At 36.8% G+C, this 25494-nt stretch overlaps 1 protein-coding gene across 2 annotated transcripts in view; it reads left to right on the top strand.

Moving 5' to 3' along the window:
• cntnap2b (contactin associated protein 2b) overlaps positions 1 to 25494 on the top strand; it is a 96792-nt gene that overhangs the window by 35557 nt on the left and 35741 nt on the right. For both annotated transcript variants that reach the window (XM_017309994.1, XM_008433525.2), the window contains exons 13-18: positions 1882 to 1997; positions 3884 to 3968; positions 5348 to 5504; positions 8218 to 8345; positions 17757 to 17927; positions 22291 to 22509. In XM_017309994.1, coding sequence (XP_017165483.1) covers positions 1882 to 1997; positions 3884 to 3968; positions 5348 to 5504; positions 8218 to 8345; positions 17757 to 17927; positions 22291 to 22509 — 876 coding nt within the window. The remainder of the gene's footprint in view (positions 1 to 1881; positions 1998 to 3883; positions 3969 to 5347; positions 5505 to 8217; positions 8346 to 17756; positions 17928 to 22290; positions 22510 to 25494) is intronic.

The following is a 25494-nucleotide window of genomic DNA, read 5'->3' on the forward strand; positions in this document are numbered from 1 at the left end:
CTTGAATTGCTACAAAATAAAGCGTATTTCCTTCAGCCCACTGGCTGCAATGTTAACACTTTGAGATGCCATGAGACCTAAATCCTGAACATCATGGCATGGAGTGCATCCCAGTTTTCAATGTCTGGCATATAACCATTCATTTTAGCTTTTAAACTGATTATATTGAACCTGTGTCCAGACAGAGGGACAATCAGTAGGCCTAACATCATGACCTATTTGTTCTGAAGATCCTGCAGCTTCCACTTCTCTTCCTAACATGGCGCCTCCTCACCCTGACTCTCATACTGATAGGAGGAACCACAGAGCTCTGTTAGGTTAAAAGCACATCTTCTGAAGTTGGGATATTTTTCCTCCAGTAGGATCCAGAGGAATCACCTCAAAAACGATGTTGGACTAGATTTTATTTCAATGTCATTTGTTTATTGAATGTTAGCTCCTCATTTTCAACAATGGAGCTATAAAGGTTGAAAAATGTTATTATTTTGGAGAAAGTCTCATCAACATCAATATTTCCACTAAATAAGAGGCAGACTCAGACTCTGAGCCCGACAGCACCAAACTATTTTTTTATATTAGACAATTTATTTTCACACAATTATCGCGGTAGAAGACATTTGTTTATTAAATACTTAATGAAACATATTTACCGTGTTTGATGTTTATTGTGATTGACGTATAGGCCTACTCACAAAGAACGAGGTAATTAGTCTAAGTTTGTAGTTTATTGAATGTTCAGAAACTACAGCGGTTGTGATGCGCCAAGACAAAGGTGATCAACTCTAAACCACTCGCACATTTTTACTCTCCGTCTCTCTCTYTGTCATTTAAGCACACCCGTTGCCATGGCAACCTCCTGTGCTCCACAAGCCAACCAGAGATTACGTAAAAAACATAACATTCAGTCCGTTACAATATTAGGTTTTCAGGCTTGATATTTATTTTGCGATCATTAATAAGCCTCCCTGAACACAGCGGTGGTTGATTAGTTCATTTTAAACTCCTGCTCTGCTATTTATTTTGAAGATGCAACCGAAACCCACAGAATTGCGCAACACCTTGTTGAAACAATAACTACTGAGATTATTATTGTTGTTGAATCATTAATTTGAACATGTTTTGTTGATTTTTTGTTGTTGTTCTTTAATAAAGTTATTAACGTTTTGATAAGGAGACAGAGGAGGACGTGCTGCTCTCAGCGTCCTGGTGGCGTTTAGTTTGTCCTAATGCCGAGATCGACTCAAAAGCACGAACAATTCAGAAACAATAACTGATTAAGTCCTGTTTTAGATTGTTCTTAAAAAACGAATCAGTCACGGCTGATTAGTGGGCGCAGTTGTGGCTGCACAGTGAACCCACTGATTTTTTACAGCAGACAGCAGCTCCCCTCTCTTGCAGGTACTGTGTACCGCCTCTAAATCTTTTAGGGGTACGCAGTACCCTGCCGTACCCCTTACTTTCACCCCTTACTTTCACCCCTGCTTATATTTAAATACTGTAACATTATTGGCACACAGGTAGAGAAGAACCGCAGAGACTGTTTAGCCAATCAGGACGCAGAACACAATGCACTGTGAAAAAAACTGCACAAAAAAATTCCGCGAAGCAGCGAGACCTTGAAAGGTGAACCGCGTTCTAGCGAGGGATCACTGTAACTTGTTTAGCTGTGCACAATGTAACAACCTTACCTATGCATTTTAGTGCCCATTTAGTCCTTTGTCTCCACATAATGTGTTTCTATGTATGTTTGTAAATCAATGATAGATTTCTTTTCACTTTTGTCTTTTCTTTTATGTTTCTTAAATCTATCATATATTTGGCTTGTTTTCCAGATGAGTTGTTATGCATAAAAATAATTGAGCTTTTTATGTAATCTTTTAGACACAATGGTTTGGACCACTCTAAGGAACAACATGTCTCCTCAGACGTCAGTCTCTACTGCAGATGAGGATGGAAAAGCAGTACTTCCGATTACTTACAATGTCACTGATGAACAGGTATATAATTGCTGCTAAAATTTAAATGACCTTTTAAACTTGTCTTACTTTAAGTAATTTCACCATACTGTCTGTTCAAGACCTTTAACTGGTGAAGTTTTTTCAACATAGGTTACTGTATTTGTGTTTTTATTAATACACTTAAAATGGGACATTGTAAATGTATGTGATTACAAGTTACATTTGTGAAAATGGGAAGTAGGACTAAAACAATAAATTTGATTAATTGGGATGAATCAATTATTCAACTAATTTAGTAATCGATTAATCGTTAACTGAAGTTTACAGTTAAGCCAAACCTGAACAGAAAATATATACATTTTTCATTTAAGATGAACCTTCCTGGTCATTAAATCTGTTCTACCCTAATCTCTTCAAGTGGCAGCTTTAGCTTCACTTGGTTTTTCTGTTAAAAAAAAACAATACAATTATTATTAAGCACTTTTGCTATACAATCATTAATTGGATAATCCCAAAAATAGTCACATTGCAATGTGGACTACACATTGCAGTGTAGATCAGACCTACACTGTAATGATGTAGAAGCAGAAAATGTAGAGCTTTTCATATGTTGATGTTAGGATTATTATTAAATGCAGATGCATCCATTGCTACAAATGAAGTATTCACTAAAGAAATGCTGTTATTGCACATTAGGCAATAAAATGTTTGTTTATTTGAAAAAGAAATTAAATTGTTTATTTGCATTCATGCAAATAATTAAATTTTTCAAATTTCTAATATTTAAATAATCTATAAAGAAGGCTTAAGTAGTTAAGTAAAGCTGCTGCATGGGCCAGTTATTTTCTGATTAATTGATATCCAGAATCATTGATTACTAAAATAATTCTCAATTGCATAAGGTCAACAATAATATAAAAATTATCAGACAACTATTTGAATAAAATCTGGTAATTTCTACTATGTAATAACCTTTTTAACAACTCAAATGTTCAAGTAATGCAAATAAACAAAAACTGAAGAAAATATCTATTTGCAAAATATTACCGACGTGGGTACATTTTTCTTTTGTATATCCTCGCAATATGCTTACTGGAATATTTACTGATCTATTTTATATACAGTCACAAATGTCAATTTAAAATGTCAAATATATAAAGCCTCAGTTAAAATGTGTTTATTATTTTTTGATGCAAGAAAACTAATTGAAAATTGATTTATTCACTGAATGTTTACGTCTGTTTGTGTAAGGTTGAGATTGAACTGCATATTAAAATAGCCCTTTAACCCTTTCAGACCAACACAATAAAGACAATCAACAACTCAGAAATAGTCCAAATAGTTTGGATGTATTTTTTATTTATTCTTATGGAAAGTTTCCATTTATGTCTTAGGCTTGTGGTGCATTTCTATCTTAAATAAAAAGATAAAAAACTTCAGAAATTTCACAACAAGATAATAACATATATGGAAAAACCTTACGATAACTAAGGCAGAAAGTACGATGGCCACCATAAGAGGCTTATGGTATTCAATTATGCCACATGAACAGATCAGTACATTACTGCGAGAAAACGCTAAACCTTTTGGAAGGGAACGCAAAAGAAAGAAAAATCCTCATGTCTCCTAGGGGACTCCGTAAAGTATAACAACTTTTTTTTGGGTGAGGAATAAATTAGGACACCTGCTAGTATGCAGTGATGTGGAACAAGTTGAAACTTAACTGAAAATAAACCAATTTTTATTTGTAATAGGAATCATTCAACAATATGATTGGATATCAATATGTGAACATTGTGAATATTTAATTAGTGTTAATTTTCCATATTTAATATTTAAATATTCCATATTTCATACATATTGTTCTGAAATATTAATTCTACTTATTTATAACTTAAATCATCAACTGTGCCTTTGTGTGTCAGGTATTGTCGGTCACCAGCAGAGCAGAAAAGTGTGAACAGTATGTAGCTTACACCTGCCGAATGTCTCGTCTGCTGACTGGTCCAGGTAAAGTATTCATCATCATATTCTTACTCACCTAATGCTACCTCTCATTCTTTAAGGATGTCTTTGTGTGATTTTCAGTGCTGCTTAATCATCTGATTACCTTTAGCATGGTTCAAGAAAAATGAACAAGAATTTCTTACAACATTGAAATAATCTGAAGGGATTCCTCAGATTCTTTCAGAGCCCACAGCCCTTTGAGCTTTAACCCCTTGAAACCGAGATCAGCTTCAAATCCTCCTCAGAGATTCGTTGCACATTATCAAACAGTGTATCGTTATCATGCTTTATATTCTTTGAACAAGTTTGTTATAGTTGATCTTGTATCTGAGGAGAACAGACAACTCATGCTCAAAAACCATCTGTCATCCATCAATTCCAAAGAGTTCACAGGTTGAAAGACACCGACAGCTAAGGTTGACAATTAGAGGGAAAAATTTGCACAAAAAAATAAGCAAGAAACATTTCGTGACCAAAGTCCTTAAAGACTTTAACAGATTGCTTAACAGAAGTTAGATTGTGGATGAACCAAAATTTTCTTCACTTGAATCAAAACTCAAGTTATATTGTTTGGACAAAATAACTTTATTGTAAACTTGATAAAGTTTTCAGTTCCCTTGCCCCTTTTTCTCAATCTTCTGTTAGGAATCTTGTCATTTTGACAATTGTTTGAAATTGGATAAGCAGGTGAGTTCTGTTGTGAATCAAGCTTTTTTCATCTGTGCCTTCTAGCAAAGGCTAAATCAAGCTTCTGTATCAAAGACTTTGAGAAGCTCATCCACACCTTCAATACTACTTTAAATTTAGAAAAATATGGTCCAATCTTCTTTACAGCCAGAAATGAGAGTATATAACACCAGCATTGGCATCTCTGCATTGGCTGCCGGTTTCGTATTGGATCGATTTTTAAATTCTTTTATTGGTTTTTAAACGCCCAGGCTTTTCTCCAGAGCCTTCTTTACAACCATTCTATTTATAGAACACTTTGGTCAAATAATAAACCGCTCTTATATATTCCCAGAACCAGGCTGAAAAGCAGAGGAGAAGGGGCATTTGATGCCACCTAATTTGTGGAATAACTTACCATTCGACATTAGATGTGCCCATAGTCTTGAATATTTCAAATCACTCCTTAAAACTCATTTTTATTCTTTATCATTTTCATAAGACCTGACATTATAATCCAACTGTCCAGACTGTTTAATTTATTGTGTTTTATTCTTAAGTGTTTTTATGTATGGTTTTAAAAACACTGTACAGCACTTTGATGCAGTTCGTAGTTATTTTACAGGTCCTTATTAATAAATTGACACTGGTATTAATAAAGTCCTAGTTAAAAAAAAATTGAAGTAAACGCTAAACTTTGTTGGGTTGACTCCTAGATGGCACTCCATTTACCTGGTGGCTAGGAAGAGATAATAAGAGACACTTCTACTGGGGCGGGTCAGGACCTGGGATACAGAAGTGTGCCTGCGGTATTGAAAACAACTGTTCTGATCCCAAACACTACTGTAACTGTGACGCTGACCTGCGAGCCTGGTGAGTAGAGCAACAGAACAACTTCATGCATTTGCTGCATTTGTTGTTTATTAGGTCTGAGCAGCGAGGCACTGCAAAGGCCCATTGTAAGATTTCTTATTCTTATTTTTCCAACAAAGTATGCGGCATTTTGGAAGCCTTAACATCCTAATTAACCAAGATGGTGCCGTTTGGTAAATGTAAATGACCACAAAAAAGCCAGGAACACTTCTATTTTGGGCGAATTCAGTTATTTAGATATTCTAAAAGTGTATATTGTAGGCTTTCCACTGATGTCAAACACATAGAAATCAAAAAAGAAGTTGTTCTTTATTGCCAAGTGTTGTGTGCATTAATAACATTCATGCCTATTGGTAATTTTATGCACAATAAAAGAAAAATAGACTTGAGTTGCTTTGGCAGAAACAAAATCTTTTCTGCACCATTAAATAAATAAAAAAATATTCACTTTGTCAATTGTTTATTTGTTGTATTTAATTGATTTAATTAAATTATTTTGATTAAATAAAAAATAACAATGCTGTGTAAGCAGAGCATTATAAGCAAGCAAAGTTGTAAAAACAAACTGAGTCTCACTAAATGAGACTTGAGTCCAACCTTTCAACGGTATAGACTGTTCAGAAGAATCAAATTGCAAGTGAAACCCACATCAAAACTCTCTTGGCTTCCTCCCATCATATAAGTAGTTTTAAGCTATCTATTATTATTTAAACACAATCCTTTGATCAGCCAGCTGTACGCTTTGCACTTTGAGCTGAAGCTTTGGCAAATAAACGGTCATTTACATGCAGTATCTTGCAAACCACTGGGGGGCGCCTGTAGACAACTAATACTTTGGGGATCACAGTTTGAGAAAGACTGTTCTACAGCTTTTGAGATGCAGGTTTCACAATTACTCAAGATTATGTAATCAATGCATAGTCTTGATGCACTGAAGGTCAATAGTTATCAAAATCTTTTTCATACATGAAAGCATGTGGGCATATCTGACCATATGCATATCTGACCATATCCCATAAAACATCTAAGTAGAATAACTTCCACACACAAGCTTCCAGGTGCTTCAAACTTTGTGTCATAAGAGACCAGGACTCGTCACATACACAGGATCAATTGGTGACATCACCTTAGCCCACCCTCTTTTAACAGGAAGCCACATGTTTTCCTACTGATTTTCTTACTTTCACTCTTTAATTCATACAGATATAAACCTGTGTTTAATGAAATACAACAACATAATGGTAAATACTTTTCTCAACACTGGCTGCTGGCTGGAGCATGTGAGCGTGGCAGAGTGTCTAATTCCAGTCCCTTGCTGTTCACAAACGGTTAGCTCAAAATCAGATGTGCCTCATCCGATTTGCACCAAACTTGACATGACATTTGTTAACCTCTGAAGTGCCCAATAGCATTGTAATTTGACTCCACTGCATCCCCTAGATTTTTGCAACAGCTATCTTAATACATCAACCGAACTGCACCAGATTTCTTGTGCTTCATCAGCAAGCACGGCTAAACACATTGGTGTGCAATGCTTCACTGGCCAGTGTGAGAACAGTGCAAGAGAGTTGATGACAATGAGTGGGTGGCATTGCTAAAGCTCCCACCTCGCCATGTGGCCCGAGCAGCGACAGCGTTGCGAAGGCCTATTGTAATTGGAAGACTTCTTATTCTTATTTTTCCAACTAATTGCGCAGCCTTTTGAAGGCCTTAACATTTTCAAAAACTCACCAAATTTCACCCGAAATTGTCCCCCAAGTGAAATTTTTAGATTTCAGTGGAATGGAGAGTGGCGCCTCCTAATGTGTTATAAGATAAACCGTACATTGTAGAGCGCTGAAATTCATTACGTAGGTAGAACATGTACCAAAGAAAAAAGTCTCCTGGAGATATCCCCTAAAATGTATGGAGAAGCAGCCATTTTGGATCAAAGAGCAAACTTTAAAAAACTCCTCCAAGAGATTTTGAGCTATCGACTTAATTTTTGGTCATTATGCAGTTAAGGGATTGGGCATTAAAAGGTATTTTAAAAATAATTTCAGTTCAGACCTTTCTGACATTCATGATTTATTAATTTTTATATCTGTTACAATTTTGCCATAAATTTCGCCAGTTAAAGTTTAATTTTCTCAAAATCATCTTTTTTGAATAGTGCCAAATGAGGCATATTTTTCCATTGTCACAGCTCAGACGGCAAAAGGTACATGCATGAAGCAAGACATGACTATTCACTGACCCTTCGTGATAGTGACAGTGAGGGAATCATATCGACAGCCTTACACTTTCCTAGATAGAGGGAATAGTTTGGGACCAAGTAAGATCATTTTCAGCATTCAGTCATTTTATCAACATATTTGACACAATTTTACGCCTATAATATTATATTTTGAAAAAAGTTGAATGGGACAGAAACATTCTCCTATTTGCGCTGATAAAAGTAGTGGGTAAATGATATCCACAGCTTTTATGGTTCCTAATGTATTCCTTGTCGTTGGGAGGCATTGTTTGCTGCTTTAAAGCCCTTAGACAAGCTGGCTGCACTGTCTCCCCCATGAAGCTAGACACGGGCTGACTCACAGACACACAGGTGTTCCTCTTTAATTACTGCTTTCTGGTACTACCGTTAAGTTTTTTGTTTTGTTTTTTCTTTGCTCGTTTTAAGTGTTATTTTGCATAAAATTGTGTTTCTGCCTGATGTGCTTTTGTGTGATAGGATGGAAGATGCAGGTTTGTTGGTGTATAAAGACCATTTGCCAGTCAATACAGTTGTGATTGGTGATACAAGCAGATCCGGATCTGAGGCCAAGCTGACTGTTGGGCCTCTTAAATGCCAGGGAGATAGTAAGTGTTCTTATGATGTATTCCAAGTCCTGACACTTCATCTTAGACCCCATTCACACCAGATAGACCACATAGCTTCTATGATCCCTGTTACAGTTTGAATGTTTCAGAATTGCAGCAAATTGAGAAAACCCTGTTTCAGAGTGACTGGTAGTCATGATGGTAATGCACTCTTAGTATATTATTTTTTGGCAAACAGGTTTTTCTCTGCTGCCTTCGCGGCCATACTCCCATGCTGTGGTCAGTGGTCTTTTGTTTTTACAGCCTACAGAATTTCTCTATACACAGAGCTAAGTTGTTTCGAACTTTTTGGATATATTTTGTTGTTATTTTTCTGTCAAAGCTAGAGTTTCAATAAGGGGTGGAAATAAAAAATTTTCTCCACCATCCACAGTGGCTGGTGAGAAATTTTTACCGGCCACTCAGACATTTCACCAGCCAAGTTGTATAAAATACAATTCATTCTTATAAATTTATTCTTAACTCTATGAAAACCGATTTACTGACAATAAGTTTACCATGTATACAGACTAATTTAACATAAAGCCTGGACACCTTAACAGAGGTGAGATTTAATAAGTTCATTTCAAGTAATTACTAACGGCAAACTTTAACTACACAACCCTAACATCCTTGCAGTCATTTTCTATGTTGAACATTTCCACATTTTGGCTACAACTCCCCCAGATAGTATTTATTGACGATGTGTCTAGTCATATTAAAATATCTTTAAATGGTATCAATAGCTGTTTTCTAACCATTTGTTTTCCCTTTCTTATTACGTTTTCTATTGAAATTCACAGTTATTCTTCTTACTATGACATCTCAGAACGTGTTCCTTATTAACTCCACGGGCCATCATTATCATTCCATCAGTGTTTTTCTGACTGCCTGCTAGCTTAGTGTTGGATTCCCCCTCCCGGACTCACACGCACCTGTCCTTCTGTCTGCATGGAACGCTCTTTCTTCATGAACATTTCCACTCCTTCTTACCGGGCAGCAGCTAATCTTAACTCTTCCTCAATTGGTCCATGGTCATGTTTCTCTCATCCTCCTCGTCTGACAATAATGAATCCCCTGAATCAGACATTTTTCTGAATGGGTTTATGCGCTTTTTAGCTTTTGTTGTCGTAGCTTTTTCTGACCACCGACCCCACCTCCTCTGCTGACTGGTGTCTGTACACCAGTCAGCAACTCCTTCCCTGGACAGAAATCCAAAAAGTTTACAGCCTTTTTTTTCTGTTGCATATTGTCGACCCGCCACAGTGGCGTTGCGTTGCTCCAATTTGTATGCCACTTCATACTTTTACCCGCATTTGGCTAGTGGCAGATGCTAATTTCCACCCCTGGTTAAATGCTATCCAAACCAATATGACCATTTGTGAAAAAGTAATAACAAACCCAAACCTGATCACTGGTAGAATTAAGATTACTATCTTTGCTGAAAACATAACATTTTCAATTTCATTGTGTTTTCTTTCGTGCAGAATGATAATAAAAATAATTTTGATTCTGATTGTGATCAACTTGCTTGTAGAATTTGAAAAAGTGTCACATCATGCTACATATTTAAAGGAATGTGTCTGCTCCGTTTAGTCTCCCAACACTTAATCAGTATATCTCAGATGTGTGCACATTTCGCCACATCAGGTAATTTAATTCCAAGGTGAGCCCTGTGCAAGCCACTTTCAACATTATGTGCAGGGAGTCGATGTGTTTTTTATTATATTTATTTGAGTGGTTTTTTTTGTCCTTACTTTTTAGAAAAGTTGGTCAGTCAAAGAAGTGTCAAAAGTGTTACAGTACCACTGCATGAAAAGTGGGATTTTTGACCCTGTATTCTGACGCAAACGCAGCTTGTGAGCGACAGATACCGACAGCAGTCGACAGTCTGCATTTTCAGTGTCTCACGACTCACGGGAGTCGAAATCTGTCGATTGCGGAATCCCAGGAGGGGGGAGGTGTTAACGACCCTACTTAGCATACGAATAGCCTAGCATAGCGGTTCTCAACGTGGGCGGTACCGCCCCCCAAGGGAGGGAAAGGGGACGCTGGAATTCCTTTGGGGGGCGTTTGGTCGAAGGTAAACATTACACCTTATATGCACAATACCAGTTTAGACTTTGAGCAACTTGGTAAAATTGTATTGTGTAACATTAAAACATGCTTGGCTGCAACTGTATCGATAGCAGCTCTTCTTCTATTCAGTGTTTGTTAGCTTCTGTTAGCTTTTTGGCGCAGCTCCGCTCCTGCTACTGGTAGCTTCACTGCATCAGTTCAGCGTTACAACGGCTGATGACGTTACATATGTTTTGGTAGTTCTGTGATCATGTCAAAGCAGCAACTTATATTAAAAAGTGTTTTACTTCCGTTTGAAAGCTGCACGCTTCCATGGAAGGAGAACAGAAAATCGCTCTTATAAACATTTAATTACTAAAATCACAATACCCTCACTTTGTATGCTTCTGATAAATGAACCCCTTTAAATAAAGAAATCCCTCCATGTGTGATACCACGATAGAGAGCGTTCATTTATARCRTTAACACCGGTGCTGTAAGTGGTCCGGTATGAAACGGGTGTGATAGAACAACGGTACCACAGCACTTTTAAATTTCAATAATCAGAATACCGAAATTGTTTCCGTTGTTTTGAAAGGTTTATGTCAGTCTGCCTTTCCCCATCGATACTCTTCCCGACCGCTGCGCAACATAGGGGGTTAAAAAAGAAAAAAAAAAAAAAAATGACGTGCACAAAACTCTGAAACAGGAGAAGCGGGACATAAAACGGAGCGACGAACTAGATGTGAATTATGGCATAAAAACAGAGAATCCAACGCTGAACAGTGAAAAATCAACACATGATGTGAAACACATGACGATTAGGCAGCGCAGCAGGTGATGAGTGAAAATTACTGAAATTATCAAATAAATGTAGCAACAGGAAAGAAACTAAAGTGGACATAGCAATAAGCCAAGAGAGGATAATACTAATCAAAGGAAACTAAATGGAAATGAATGAAGAACAAAATGCAAGAATAAACTAAGAAACTAAAGTAAATACAGAGGAATAAACTGGTATGGCAAGACCTTTCGAGCAATAATTAATACAGAGACTGTATGGCAAGAATAAACGGACACTACTTCCAGATAAAAGGTAAAATAATATTGTTGAAGTGTCATGGGTTTGTTGAGACCACATCTAGTACTGAGAATAAATATATCTTACAGACCATAACAGTAAATAACTTATCACTTATTTATGTTTTTAATTAGATTTGATATATTTCTTCAATATTATTTTTCATGTCAGTGTTAATGTCATGAGGCTGATGACTCCATGACACTTTCAATTTGACTCATTAGGATTTGATTAAGAACAGATTTGTTCTTTGTAATTTATGTCCAGTAAAACTATTAATCTATAAATCAATAGACAGGTATATATAAAGATATAATCTATGTTTCTGTCTCATATTTGTATGGCATTAAAAGGATCTGGAACTTTTGTTTTTCCACTGAAAAACAAAAGTGGGGGGCGATGAGGGACCTGGATAAAGGCTAGGGGGGCGCTGACCCGAAAAAGGTTGAGAAACACTGGCCTTTGCATATGCGTGGATTCTCAGTCATTGGATGAAAAACAATGACATCACAGTTCATCATTGACATGTGATTGGTTGGTTGATGTGTGCCCATTGGATAGCACGTATGTCTTTATAAATAAACCCCACTCCAATCATTAATATTTTTAATGCTGTATTTAAAAAAATCTATATAAAAAATAAATGCTGTATTAAAGGCACAGAAGTTTTTTTTTTCTTTATTTCATTTTATTTTTTTTTACTGTTTGCACACAAAATAAGACATAAGTGCTTGTCCATTTCTGGACCATCTGGAAGTGTTTTTTTTTTTTTTTTGTCCAAACATGATCCAACATTATGTTGTGTTCAGGACTCTCCTGTAGCGTAGACCTGACGTTTCTCCTGTCGTGTAGACCTGACGTCTCTTCCTGTAATGTAGTACCGATGTCACTGAACTCCTGGTTGGGGGAACTTGGGGTCTCAACCTCACCACAGCCCATCCTGACACCCCCTCATAGCTGCCATCCTCCCAGAATGCCACCTCCTCTGCTGCCAGTACTCTCTGCCTTCCTCCATCAGCTGTTAACACAGAACAGACAATCATTATGAGCTACAGGCATCTTTTTGTCATTTTGAAACTATAGTGAAATTGTTTGACAACTTCGAGCTTAGTATGCACACATAAGACATTAAAGCTAAAAAACAAAATAACAAAACACATTATATTAATACATTCTTACAGAAAATAAAAACTTTAATGAAAAAGAGAAAACACTTGGAAACAATTGGAAGACAAAATAATTAAAAGCAGTTGGTTATAAATGGTAAAACATAATTCAACAAACTCTGAGGCAGATTATTTGCTTTGATGGATTTTAATAAATCACAGTACAGAACATCACGTGTATAAAAAATTACAATACGAAATCTCACCCTACACTTGTTTTGACATTATGAAAACGACATACCACTTTCTGTAAGAAACAAACAAAACAACTCGCCTCGCTGCACGTGCACGCTATTCATAAAAGCTTTCTTACCGTGAGTTAGAGCAGTGGTCCCCAACCTTTTTATTATTATGACTGGTCAAGACTTGGAAATTTTGCTGCGGCCCGGGGGTGGGGTGGGGCGTGAACCGTCAGATAAGGCTTCTGCATATTGGTGTTCCTGCTAAAGCCTGATTATACCCTATTTGGGTTGTCTTGGCCTTTTTATCGCAGCCTGTGGGGTTTTCCCTGACTGGCAACGAGAACACAACCTGCTGAATGTGACAGGTTCGGTTCGTGCTGCTCCTGCCTTGGACACACGAACCGATCGAACTTGTACTTTTATCAGCTCTGTGGTCACAGAGGTTTGGAGAATCGGCTGACAATTCTTAAATCTTTCCGTCTAAACCAGACTTAAGACACAAGCTCTACTCATCTCCTCTCTACCTCTCCCCAAACGCTCTCTGACTCTGGTAGCTATGGTAATGTTTACATATCCCTTCAAAATAAGACACAGATGCGACACAAAAACAAACATTTTACTTTCGTGAAAATTTTAACTCACGATAATAACTAACGGAAGCCCTGAGCTCGTTTCTCTCAACGAGATGGTCCCATCTGGGAGTGATGAGAGACAATAACACCCGAAGTGTTGCTTATATCCACAGCCTGCTTGGTCTCTATGTGGCTATTGCAGCTTGAAGCTTCATTGTGTTAAGGAAGAATTTTTATACAATTAAATTTAGCAAAAAAATCTGGCTCTGATTCTTCCTTTTGATCCCGGGTTCTCTCGCGTGGCCACGTGTGGGGACAGAAACACAACAATGCGTGTTGACGTCACAGAAYTACAGAATTTTAATCCAATCAGAAGAAAGTACAAGATAGAACAGGAAACTGAAGAAACACAGATACAAACATTGTTACCTGAGACAAGAAGACAGAAAAATATCAAGGACGTCCTTGGAGAAAAGCTGGTGCAGAAGTAAAATAAATCAGCTTTTTTCTGAATTGTTTCCCTTGTGCACAAACTTTTATACCTGTAGGTGTGTTTTCCTCTTTAATGTATTCAAATAAGGCGTATCTCTAGTTGACCAACTGGAAGGCATCTCTGGCCCTTTTTGAATTTAGAAAGTCCCTGCAATTTGTTCACAAGATCAAACACTTTTGTTAAATAAGGTGGAAGCAGACTCTCTGAATTCATGGTGGTTTATGGCTTTCATCAGTGTGAAAAGCTAGAACTTCCTACTGATTGCTTCCAGACAGACAAAGAGCAGATCAGAGATCTTGACAAACAATCTGCTTTAACTACAGTAAAATAAAAATCAATAGGTCAGAATATGTTATAAATTTTAAAACTATATTAGGATATTTCAATCAAGTCATGATAAATTCTAAAACTAACTTATTTTAAATTTATTTTCTTAACACTATCCGGCCTCCTGTGGCTCTACAACCATCTGGGCAAAGAGAAACAGATGAAGGAACTTCACAGGTAGCTGTGAAATTCTGGTTTCTCTCCTGCTCTGCCAGGAACAAACCTTTAATACTGTATTTTAATTCAATGAAAAGTTATCTCCAAAAACCCAATTTGTTCTTCTGCACTCAGCATCTCCAAAGTTTAGTCCTGATATCAAACAAAAGCAATAGATAATATCAACAGAAAATAATGGAGTACAATTCCTGTTTCTAACCTAATATGATATTCAAAATAAGAATTAAAACATTCATTTACCATAAACCTAAATATTTTTCTAATACTAAACAAAACATTTTCATTTGATTCTAATATAGTCAGAAATAATACCATTTCAAATACATTCATCATTGACTAAATTAATTCTAAAACAAGATAATAACATTTTTATTCAAAACATGTTATTAAGCTGGAAGAAGTGGCTGGGAAGAGGGAAGTCTGGGCCTCCCTTCTGAAGCTGCTGCCCCCGCGACCTGACCCCGGATAAGCGGAAGAAAATGGATGGAAATTAAATGTTAGTGATTTAAAACATTTTATGTTATATTCAGTTTTTGCACCATGTCAGATGTTAGTTTGGAAGACTTCTCATCCTGGTTACATGAACCGACCAAAGTTCCCTTTCTCASAGTAATTCAAGTGATACTGTCCTCCACCTTCCTGCATATGTTAATTTATGACCTCCTGTCTTTAATGATAAGACCCCAGGGGTCTGAGCAGAAATTCTCCTGCAGATCTCTATTCTCCTTTGTACTTTAAATGCTTAACCCAGCAATTGTATTTGGTTTCAAATCACTAACAGAAACCTGTTCAAAATTAAGAAATTTGTTCTAAAAGGTTTAAACTGTGTTAAACACTAAAAATAGTCATTTTTCCTCAACAATTGCCTCATTAGCAGCCGGTCGCCGCATGTTACGCAGAGCGGGCTTGTAATGTGGGACTCACCTACCGGTCCGGGATAAATCCATTCTCCTGTCTGTTCTCTGGGCCTTTTCCCCTTTGCAAAGAAACTTTCCAAAGACATCTGATCTGTTTCTTGCTCATTTTGCTGCTTGTGGCCTCAGTGTTGGCGCGCAAGTAACAGAGAGAATCCGGTTAAAGGATTTTCAAAATAAAAGATCCTCCAGACTCAAATAATACATAAAACGGAAATATTGAACTATTTCTTGCGCGGCCCAGTGCCAATTGGTCCACGGATCGGTACCGGTCCACGGACCGGGGGTTGGGGACCACTGAGTTAGAGACTTGTTCGACAGCCGCGGTGTCATCTGTTGCTAAAAAAGTAACTCTGTGAAATAGGACTTTTTCCACCATTTCACACAACGCACGGGCATTTTCGTTCATGTTTAGCAGTAGCACTCGTTAGCACCAGTGCAAATCTTCCTCTGGAGTTTAATGGCGGTTGCTTGACCAACTATGAAAGCGCATTACTGCCATCAACTTGACTGGAGTGTTAAATGAAAGTTGAGAGAAAAAAAATACATTCTAAAAAGTAATTTCTTTCAAAAGTTACGTGACAGTATATTTTATTTTTATTTTAATTAATTGCTAAAACGTTTTTAAATGTGTAGATGTTTATTTACTCAATTCTAATTTGAGCTGTCTCCTTTTTAGTTTATACAGAATATAATGATTCATCATCTGTGAGTTATATTTAATGCTTAACTAACAAAACTTTAAAAAAAGAATACAAATGTTTATACTCTATCGGAAGGTATCAACCATTTTGTTCTTCAATTTAAACTCGAGAGTTAAGCAACTGAATAATATTCAGTGAATACTGATGAATCATCTGTAGTTTCTTAAGTCCTGTATTGTGATGTGGAATGGTGTCACTACCACTCCAATAAAGCATGACTCTGAGTCCAATATAGTGTGACTTTGGGTCTTTAAAGCAATCAGATAACATTAACATTTAGTTTGAATATTATTCACAAAAATATTTTCTGTAAAATGGGTCACACTTCACCAAACCAGTTTATTTTTATTATTATTTTTATTAAGTTGTGCAATGATAAATCTTCAAATGGGAGGAATGTCAAACTAAGATCACGTTTAACAAAAGTCTATTGTATGTAATCATGCATATTCTGCTTTTATATAATCAATTCAACCAAAACTAAGTTTTTCAGTGCTCCAACACGCATGTAAAATATATTTTGGTGGATAAGATTATTATTTTAATATTCTTTCTCCAAACATACTTCTTCATGGTAAACAGGTGAACAGAAGGTAAAATGGGTTAGCTACAACAGGAATGAGAGTCAAAAGGCGGTGCTCAACAGTTGATTTGCATTTGCATGGCACTCAGAAACTTCATTTAAATACGAAAACCTCTCCTAAGCTCAAGGGGAAGGGGGTGATAGGGGAACATGGACACACAGCGTTTTTGACCATTCTTGGCAGTGCCCTACAATTTTCCACTCTGACAAAAACCTCTTGCAGAAAGCCCTCAATCTCCATGCGCACGGCAGAACTAGGTGTCAATAGCTGTCGAAAATCCCACTTTTCATGCAGTGTACATTTCTTGCAGCTCTGCCCACCCTGTGTGGACTTGATTAGCTTGCAGCAGGTAAATGACCAAGCCTTGCAGGTTTCACATGAGTCACACTTCACCAAACCAGTTTATTCCATGCATTGCCAAATTCCAAATATTATACCACCATATTAAGACTTATTGGGACTTCTAAGATTAATTCTGGATGCATCTTAAAAGTCCTCTGCAACAACCTGCATAGACCATTAATGTTCTGGCTGATTTTAAATGATGATAAATGATATATTTCTTAGCTCAGTGTAAACTGGCTTTACTTTTTAAAGTTGTGAAGATGTGAGTCATGCTTTTATTACACAGCTGGTGAAAACAACACATCACTGACAAGTTTTTTGACAGTTTTTATCTCTTGTTTTCTAATCAACTGATTAGAAACACAGTAACTCTTAGACCTGTTTGAGTTTTATACCTCTTATACTGCGCTAAAATCTACTGACCAACTTGTTGTTCATAAAATGAGGCAAAAAACCCAGAAGAGCTCCTATGTCAAACTGATTTCTATCTTGGAAGTGTTTAAATAAAGATTTATATCTCACTTTTACTCTTTGGGTTATAATCTAGCAAAAGAATCACGTGGGGTCTGATTGCATTTGTTTCTTATTGTTCTTTTTCCTCAAGTTTATTTGATATTATCAATTTAAGTGTAATATTTTAGTGTTGGTGTAGCTTATACGCAGTTTTTGTATGGTATTCTGAATGGTTGGCTGTGTATGTATGCATCTATATACATAAAAATTGTTTAAAGGATTGGTATTTATATTGGTGGAAAGTATAATGTTTCCAGTATTTTTAATTAAATGTTTCTTTTTGCTATAATTCTAGGAAACTTCTGGAATGCAGCTTCCTTTAACAGCCCCGCCTCTTCACTTCATTTCAAGTCCTTTCAAATTGAATCCAGTACTGATATCTCATTTTACTTTAAGACGTCTTCCAATTACGGAGTCTTACTGGAGAACCTGGGAGCCAACAACCTCCTTCACATTGAAATCCGAGGTGTGTCTGTTTATGTAGTACCACAACAGTAGTACCATGAAGCAGTATATGATACAATCACGGCAAATCACACTTCTTTGTATTTTGTAAAAAAGCGCATTACAAAATATAATTTTTCCCAAGAGCATTATTTGTGTTTATGGGGTTATGATTGCCATGACACACAGTCATGCACTTACCTAAAAGGAATGCCACTTTTTATCATTATCGTTGTTTTTTTGTTTTATTTTGAAAGGCAAGATACAATTATTTTTTACAATCCAGTTTCCACCACAATGGAAGGAAGAAAAGGAAAAACATAAGCCAATCCATGGTTTTTGTATAATAACCAAGCATCCATAACAAAAGAGTGAGAGGGGGGGTAGAGAAGGGTCTGGTGTGATTTTTCTTTCGTTAGGGAAAAACACAATCAAGAGCATAAATTTGCCATAATCCTGAACTAAGGTACAATACACAGCACAACAGTACTTGCATGTAATGAACATATTTAGTCCACAGGAATTACAGATTTTACATAGTTTGTCCATTTAGACCAGATCCTGAAGAAAGATTCTCTTCGACCTTGAACAGAAAAGGATAACTTCTTCAGAATGTAAATGTCCTGTACAATGTTGACCCAATCATCCACTGTGGGTGCTTTGGGCTTTAACCGTTTTCTAGTGATTGTCTTTTTGCTTGCTGCCAGAAGCACTAACAGCTGTTTTTTATCCTCCAGAGGGCAGTTATCAAATGAAATGTTTCCTAAATATAGGGATTCACAATTACATGGGATTCTTTCAGTAAAGATGTCATTTAGGTGGGAACACATTTGTTCCCAAAAAGCTTTAATCACCGGACAACCCCAGAAGATGTGGTGATGATTTGCTCCATTACTTCCACAGAGTCTCCAACATGTGTCTCCGCTGCCTTGGTGTCTTTTCTGAACTGCAGTTACAAAATATCGAACAGAGTTTTTCCAACTGAACAGCCGCCATTATTGGAGCTTGAAGTCATCCAGCGTAATTTATTAATCTGTTCCCAGACTTCAGTTGAGATTGATAGATTGCCTTCTTTTACCCAGTTGTTTCTTATGTAGTCTGTGTCACCCTGTTTAGACAATAGAATGCCATTGTACAATATGGAAACAAGTTTTTCACATGAACCTGACTTCAACAAGGACAGAAACACATTAAAAAGTCCTGATTTGGCCGTTTCCAAATTGTCGCATATATTTTGATTGAAATAGGACCTAACCTGTAGATAACTAAAGAAGTCGTTCTTCTCCAACCCTTTAAATCTCTGAAGTTCCTCAAAACTCTGAAACACACCCTTCTGGGTAAATGTATAGAAGGTGGTTAATCCTTTTTGGATCCATCCTCTAAATCTCCCATCAATCTTGTTCGGTTTAAAAGCTGAATCAAAGGCACACCATCTGAGTATTCTTATCTGGTTACCCAATTTACACATTTTAACAACCTTACTCCAAGAATCCAGCATGGTGTGTAGTATTGACCCATGTGGTATATTCAGCCCCTCTTGTAGGTCCTTGTTCATTAATACTGATATTAAAGGTATTTCTTCTACTGTTGCTCTTTCCAAATCTTTCCACCTTGCATTGTAAGATGGAGAGGACAGACAGAATACTGGTTTTAGTTGAGCTGCAAGGTAATAAACCTGTAGATTAGGAAGACCAAGTTCACCTTTCTCTTTCTTTAACTGCAGCGTACTATATCTCACTCTTGCCTTTTTTCCCTGCCATACTGAGATATTAATCTTTCCCACTCTATGAAACGCCTATTCGATATCAGAATAGGTAAACACTGAAATAGATATAGGAAGCGCGGAAGAATGTTCATTCTGACCGACTCCACTCTTGAGTGTAAATTTGAAAAAGGGATCAGACTCCATCTCTTCATGTCTGATCTCAGATTTGAAATTAGGGGCCCTGACCGTAGTTCTGCTTCAGTTATCTCTGATATTAACTGTTCGTTTTGCTTGTCTGTAATGTTTGGCAGAGAAAGTTGGGAAAGGAATGTGTCCATTTGCTGTTCATTATTCAATTTAGGTTGGGAGTATAGAGTTTGGAAAAAAATCTCTAAAGCTTTTCTGAATCTTTTCTAGGTTTGTTTCAACCCTGTTTGTATATATATTCTTTATTTTGTGAATAGTTCTATCAGCTTGTTGTTTTCGTAATTTAAATGCTAGGAGCTTCAGAGATTTCCCCCCTGCTTCAYAATATTTCTGTTTAGTAAAGAGAAGTTTCTTTTGTATTTCTTGTATGTTTAAGTCATTCAGTTCTTTTTTTACCAACTCAATTTTAGCTCTTGTAGCCCTTTTAAAGGTTTTAGAATGCTCTGTCTGAAGTTTTTTCAGCTCAACCTCCAATTGAGTTTGTTTTTGTTGTCTAATTTTCCTTTTGTTGGAGGAAAAGGCTATTATTCTTCCCCTGACTACAGCCTTTAGAGCATCCCAAAGTATTGCCGGACCCACCTGATTATTATCATTCTCTTCCAAATATTGTATGATTTCAGTTGTCATATTCTCCTTAAAGATTGTACTGTTTAATAAGTTTGTGTTCAGACTCCAGGGGGTGGTTCTGCTTTTTTCAGCCAGTTGAATGGAGATATAGATTGGGCTGTGGTCTGAGTTTGGACTGGATCCTATCTCCCAACTTTTCAATCTATGCACATCTTTTTTAAACATGAAGAAATAGTCTATTCTTGAGTATACATTGTAAGAATGTGTGTAGTCACGACTGGTTGGGTTCTTATCCCTCCATCCACTAATCCCACTTCGTCCATCATATTTTTCATTCTTTTACTGATATATTTTGAGGTTTTTTTCCCATTCGATGAGTCCAGATTTGAGTTTAACCTAATATTAAAGTCCCCCGCACAGATCATTACACCCTGACTTTTTGTTGCTGCTTATTCAAGAATTTTCTTGTAAAACGACCAGTCGCTATCGGATGGGGCATAAACATTAACAAGACTTATCAAGATGCCATCTATTTTTCCTGTAATTAAAATATAATGACCCTCCCTGTCTTTATGTTCTGCAACATGTTCGTAGCACAAGGAACTCGATATTAAAATTGCAACCCCTCTTCGTTTCCCGGAGCTGTGGGAAGAAAAATAAACAGATTTAAACCCCATCTTGTTCAATTTGGCATGTTCAGAATTATCTAGGTGGGATTCCTGCAGCATTGCTATTTGAACTTTATCCTTCCTGAGTTTAGATAATACTCTCCATCTCTTAATCGGATTATTTATGTGGAAGTACAAAAGCTCTTTGTTCTCTACGAATCCTTAAGTTTGAGTAACCCCTTAAGTTATATCCTCCTTCTCTTTCAAAAAACATGTCCTCTATGTGCTCAGGTAACAGTTTAATTCCTTAAACATAATTTGGGCAATTTTAATTATCACCAGGTCTTCAAATTTGCATTGATCATTTCTTCTATTAAGTAAGTTACGGCTAATGATATTGACAGATTTGCTCTGAATCCATATTGACTACTGTTGAGTGGTGTATGTTTGTCTATGAATTTTTCTAGGCTCTTCTTAAAAAGGTTTTTCTAGAATTTTAGAGAACTGTGGGAGAAGAAAGACAGGCCTGTAATTTGTGAAGAGGTGATATTTGCCAGTTTTATACATTGGTATGATATTTATTTTCATGTTGTTGGATAATTGTCTCTTTTGGAATGATAAATTACAAATGTAAGTTAATGGTTTAGAGATGCCCTCAATTGCCCTTTAAATTGTTTTCATGTCTAGATCATCACCGTCAGTGGATGTTTTACTTTTACATTTATTCACGATGTCAATGATTTCTTTCTTTTGTATGGGATTAAGATACATTGCATTACTCTCAATATAATTTAAATGAGTTGCTGTTTTTATCGCAAGTATTTTTTCTGCTAAATGAGGTCCTATATTCACAAAATAACTATTGAATATATTTATAACATTCTTCATATTAATAATATTCTAGTAATTATCTATGAAATACTGTGGGTAATTGCTACTTAGAAGTTTTCCTGATATCACCATTTAAAATGTTCCATGTCGCCTTAGTAATAATAATAATTGTTATGAATTCATAATAATTTTCCTTTTTACATGCCTTTTTTAACTTATTTTTATATTTCTTATATTTGTTTTCTGATTCAGTAGTTCTGTGTTTTATAAATTCCTTAAAACGTTTTTCCTTTTACAAGCATTTTGAAGATTACCTTTACTGCCGAGACTTATGTTTGAGATATCTTGAATTTGTTAGTCAACTTTTAGTTGTGCGTGTTTGGAACTCACTTTGACAGACTATTTCTTTAAATTTTAAAAATCTGAGCTGCCAGTTGGAAGCTGTTATGTTAATGTTGTTTTCACAGAAGGCTCAATGGTCCTGTTATCTTTTGATTTTGGAAAAAATCGGATGGAGCTCACTGTTCAAACACCAAAGCCTCTAAATGATGACCAGTGGCATCGTGTGGAGGCTGAGAAGAACACCAAAGAAGCAGTATTACAAATTGATGGTCATTACAGAGAGGTAAAAGCGACCCCCCCACTGGGACACACAGAGCTGGAGTTCTACAGTGATCTATATATTGGTAAGTAACAAATTAACATTTTTATATCACAACGATTCTACTGTATCGCAGTTAAGTAGATGAAGGAATTTTTCCAAAAAGAATTCTGAACACAATTAGAAGACTAAAGATGCACTTGTTAATAGAGATTAATTCAGGTAACTATTTGTATGTGTATAGCTCCCTAAACAGACTAACTTACTTAATGCGATTCTCCTGATGGAAGTCACTTCATGTTCTGAGAGAAAACAGCATCCAAGGGTCTTCTGGAAATTATTTTTGATTAGTTGTTTTTCTTTACATGTAGCATTGAACTTTGTATACTCATATTTCACTTTGTAGTATGAAGCTGTAAGAATAGCATTACCATTGCTATTCTTACAGTTAACTTTGGAGAAGTCAGCAAGTACAAAATATTGAAAGTACTTTTTGGGGATACCTTTCTGATGTCCTGGCCCTGGTTTATGATCATCAAGTTGTACACAAGCTTAAATATAATATCACTTAGCCGGTGACAGCACATGCCCATTGCGCACGATCAAGAGAGTTCAGTTCGGCATCATCAGCCCAGATGAACTTATGAATGTCAGTTACCAAGGGGGTATCAAATACCCTGAAACCACAGGAGGATGTCCTAAGTTTGGTGGCCTTATTGGATACAAGACAGGGGTCATAGAATGCAGTGGGAGATGTCAGACATGTGCAGGTGAGGCATACACAAAAAGTAATGGTAAGTTATTATTATTATTATTATTATTAATTTTCTTTTGCTATTTTGATATTGAATTAATTGATATGTTTTTTTATGTAATTTCTAATTTCGAGATTTGGTTTCTATTGTAATTAACTTTATTGCAGTAGCAGAAAGCTACCAGTAGGAGTCTGTGTGCTCTCGTAATCGCTCCAGAATCTGTATAACTGACAACTGGAGTCAGAACAGATTCCAGGAGGATTTGAGAAGTACAAAGCTGTCTGCCTTGTTACTTCAACCTGTTCTATCCTGTTCGCAGGTTAGCAGGATCTGTAATCGTTTTAATTCACAACATAACCTTTTGAAGAATTTATTTAATATTATTAATGTAGTTTTTATAGAGTGTTTTAGTGTTTTCTTTACCGTTGTCGTAGCAACTGAACTAACGGGTGCCGGGAGGGAAAAGAGCAACTGCGGTAATAGTTAGCTGAGGTTCTATGTACAAATTGCTTAATTTACGTTAGTTATCAGTTATGAATATGTTACCTGTGATCTGTTTAGCCATAGGTATTTTTGTGAAAATTTTTATGTACAGAAGATAAAAAAAAAATACAAATCCATATTGTACAGTAAAATACTGGATAGTGATGAAGTGTGTAGAAGGGTAAAACAAGTTGTGCCTTTTTATGGAAGGATAAAAAGAAACTGCTCATTACAGAAATAAGCAAGTTGACAAATGAATGCCAGAAAAATAACATTGACACAATATCTAATAAAGAGAACAGATTCCATGAGGATTTTAGAAGTACAAAGTTGTGTCTGCCTCATTATTTTTACCTGTTCTATCTTGTTTACAGGTTAGTAGAGAAAAATCAGCGTCTGTTACACCGACACCAGCCCTGGTGCGTGTAACAGAAAGCGGGCCAAATGGCAACCACCAGCAGCAATACGAACAGTTTGTCCCCGTCAGAGAACTTTCATTTCTTCCCCGGAGAGAATTTAAAATTCAAGGTGGCCAGATTGGTGATCATTCATCTGACATATCCTACAGTAATGTGTGTAAACAAATTGACGAGGGGATTCAAAATAACTTTGCTGACTCTGATATTGTCCAGGCTATGCTCAAGATAATTAAACCAGGTAACTTCAAAGACATATAGATAAACAAAGGTGATATGAAAGTTACAGAGCTGAAGTAATTTCTACAATCTCATCTGAGGGAGAAGAATAGCACTGAACTGTTTCAAGAGTTGATTTGCACCAAACAGCATGACAGTGAGACTCCACAACAGTTTCTTTACAGAGTAATTGGACTAAAACAGGGAATAATGTTCACTTATAACCTCCCTGATGCCAGTATGGCCAAAAGTTTTGAGAATGATTCAAATGTTAATATTTACAAAGTATACTGCTTCAGTTTTTATGATGGCAATTTGCATATACTCCAGAATGTTATGAAGAGTGAACAGCTTAACAGCAATTAATTGCAAAGTCAATATTTGCCTAGAAAATTAACTTTATCCCCCAAAACACATATCAACTTTATTGCAGCCCTGCCTTAAAAGGACCAGTTAACATCGTTTCAGTGATTGCTCCATTAACACAGGTGTGGGTGTTGATGAGGACAGGGGCGGAGATCAATCTGTCATGATTAAGTAAGAATGACACCACTGGACACTTTAAAAAGAGGCTGGTGCTTGGTATCATTGTTTCTCTTCTGTGAACCATGGTTATCTCTAAAGAAACACCCACAGTCATCATTGCACTGCACAAAAATGGCCTAACAGGGAAGAGCATCACAGCTAGAAAGATTGCACCTCAGTCAACAATCTATCGCATCATCAAGAACTTCAAGGAGAGAGGTTCCATTGTTGCCAAAAAGGCCCCAGGGTGCCCAAGAAAGACCAGCAAGCGCCAGGACCGTCTCTTAAAAGTGTTTCAGCTGCGGGATCGGGCTACCAGCACTGCAGAGCTTGCTCAGGAATGGCAGCAGGCAGGTGTGAGTGCCTGCTGCCACTTGCACCTGTGAGGCGGAGACTCTTGGAGCAAGGCCTGGTCTCAAGGAGGGCAGCAAAGAAGCCACTTCTCTCCAGGAAAAACATCAGGAACAGACTGATATTCTGCAAAAGGTACAGGGAGTGGACTGCTGAGGACTGGGGGAAAAGTCATTTTCTCTGATGAATCCCCTTTTAGAAGACGAGGTGAGCGCTACCACCAGTCTTGTCTCATGCCAACTGTAAAGCATCCTGAAACCATTCATGTGTGGGGTTGCTTCTCAGCCAAGGGAGTCGGCTCTCTCACAGTCTTGCCTAAAA

The sequence above is a fragment of the Poecilia reticulata genome, linkage group LG17 (assembly GCF_000633615.1).
Source record: "Poecilia reticulata strain Guanapo linkage group LG17, Guppy_female_1.0+MT, whole genome shotgun sequence".
In the NCBI taxonomy this organism is placed as follows: Eukaryota; Metazoa; Chordata; class Actinopteri; order Cyprinodontiformes; family Poeciliidae; genus Poecilia; species Poecilia reticulata.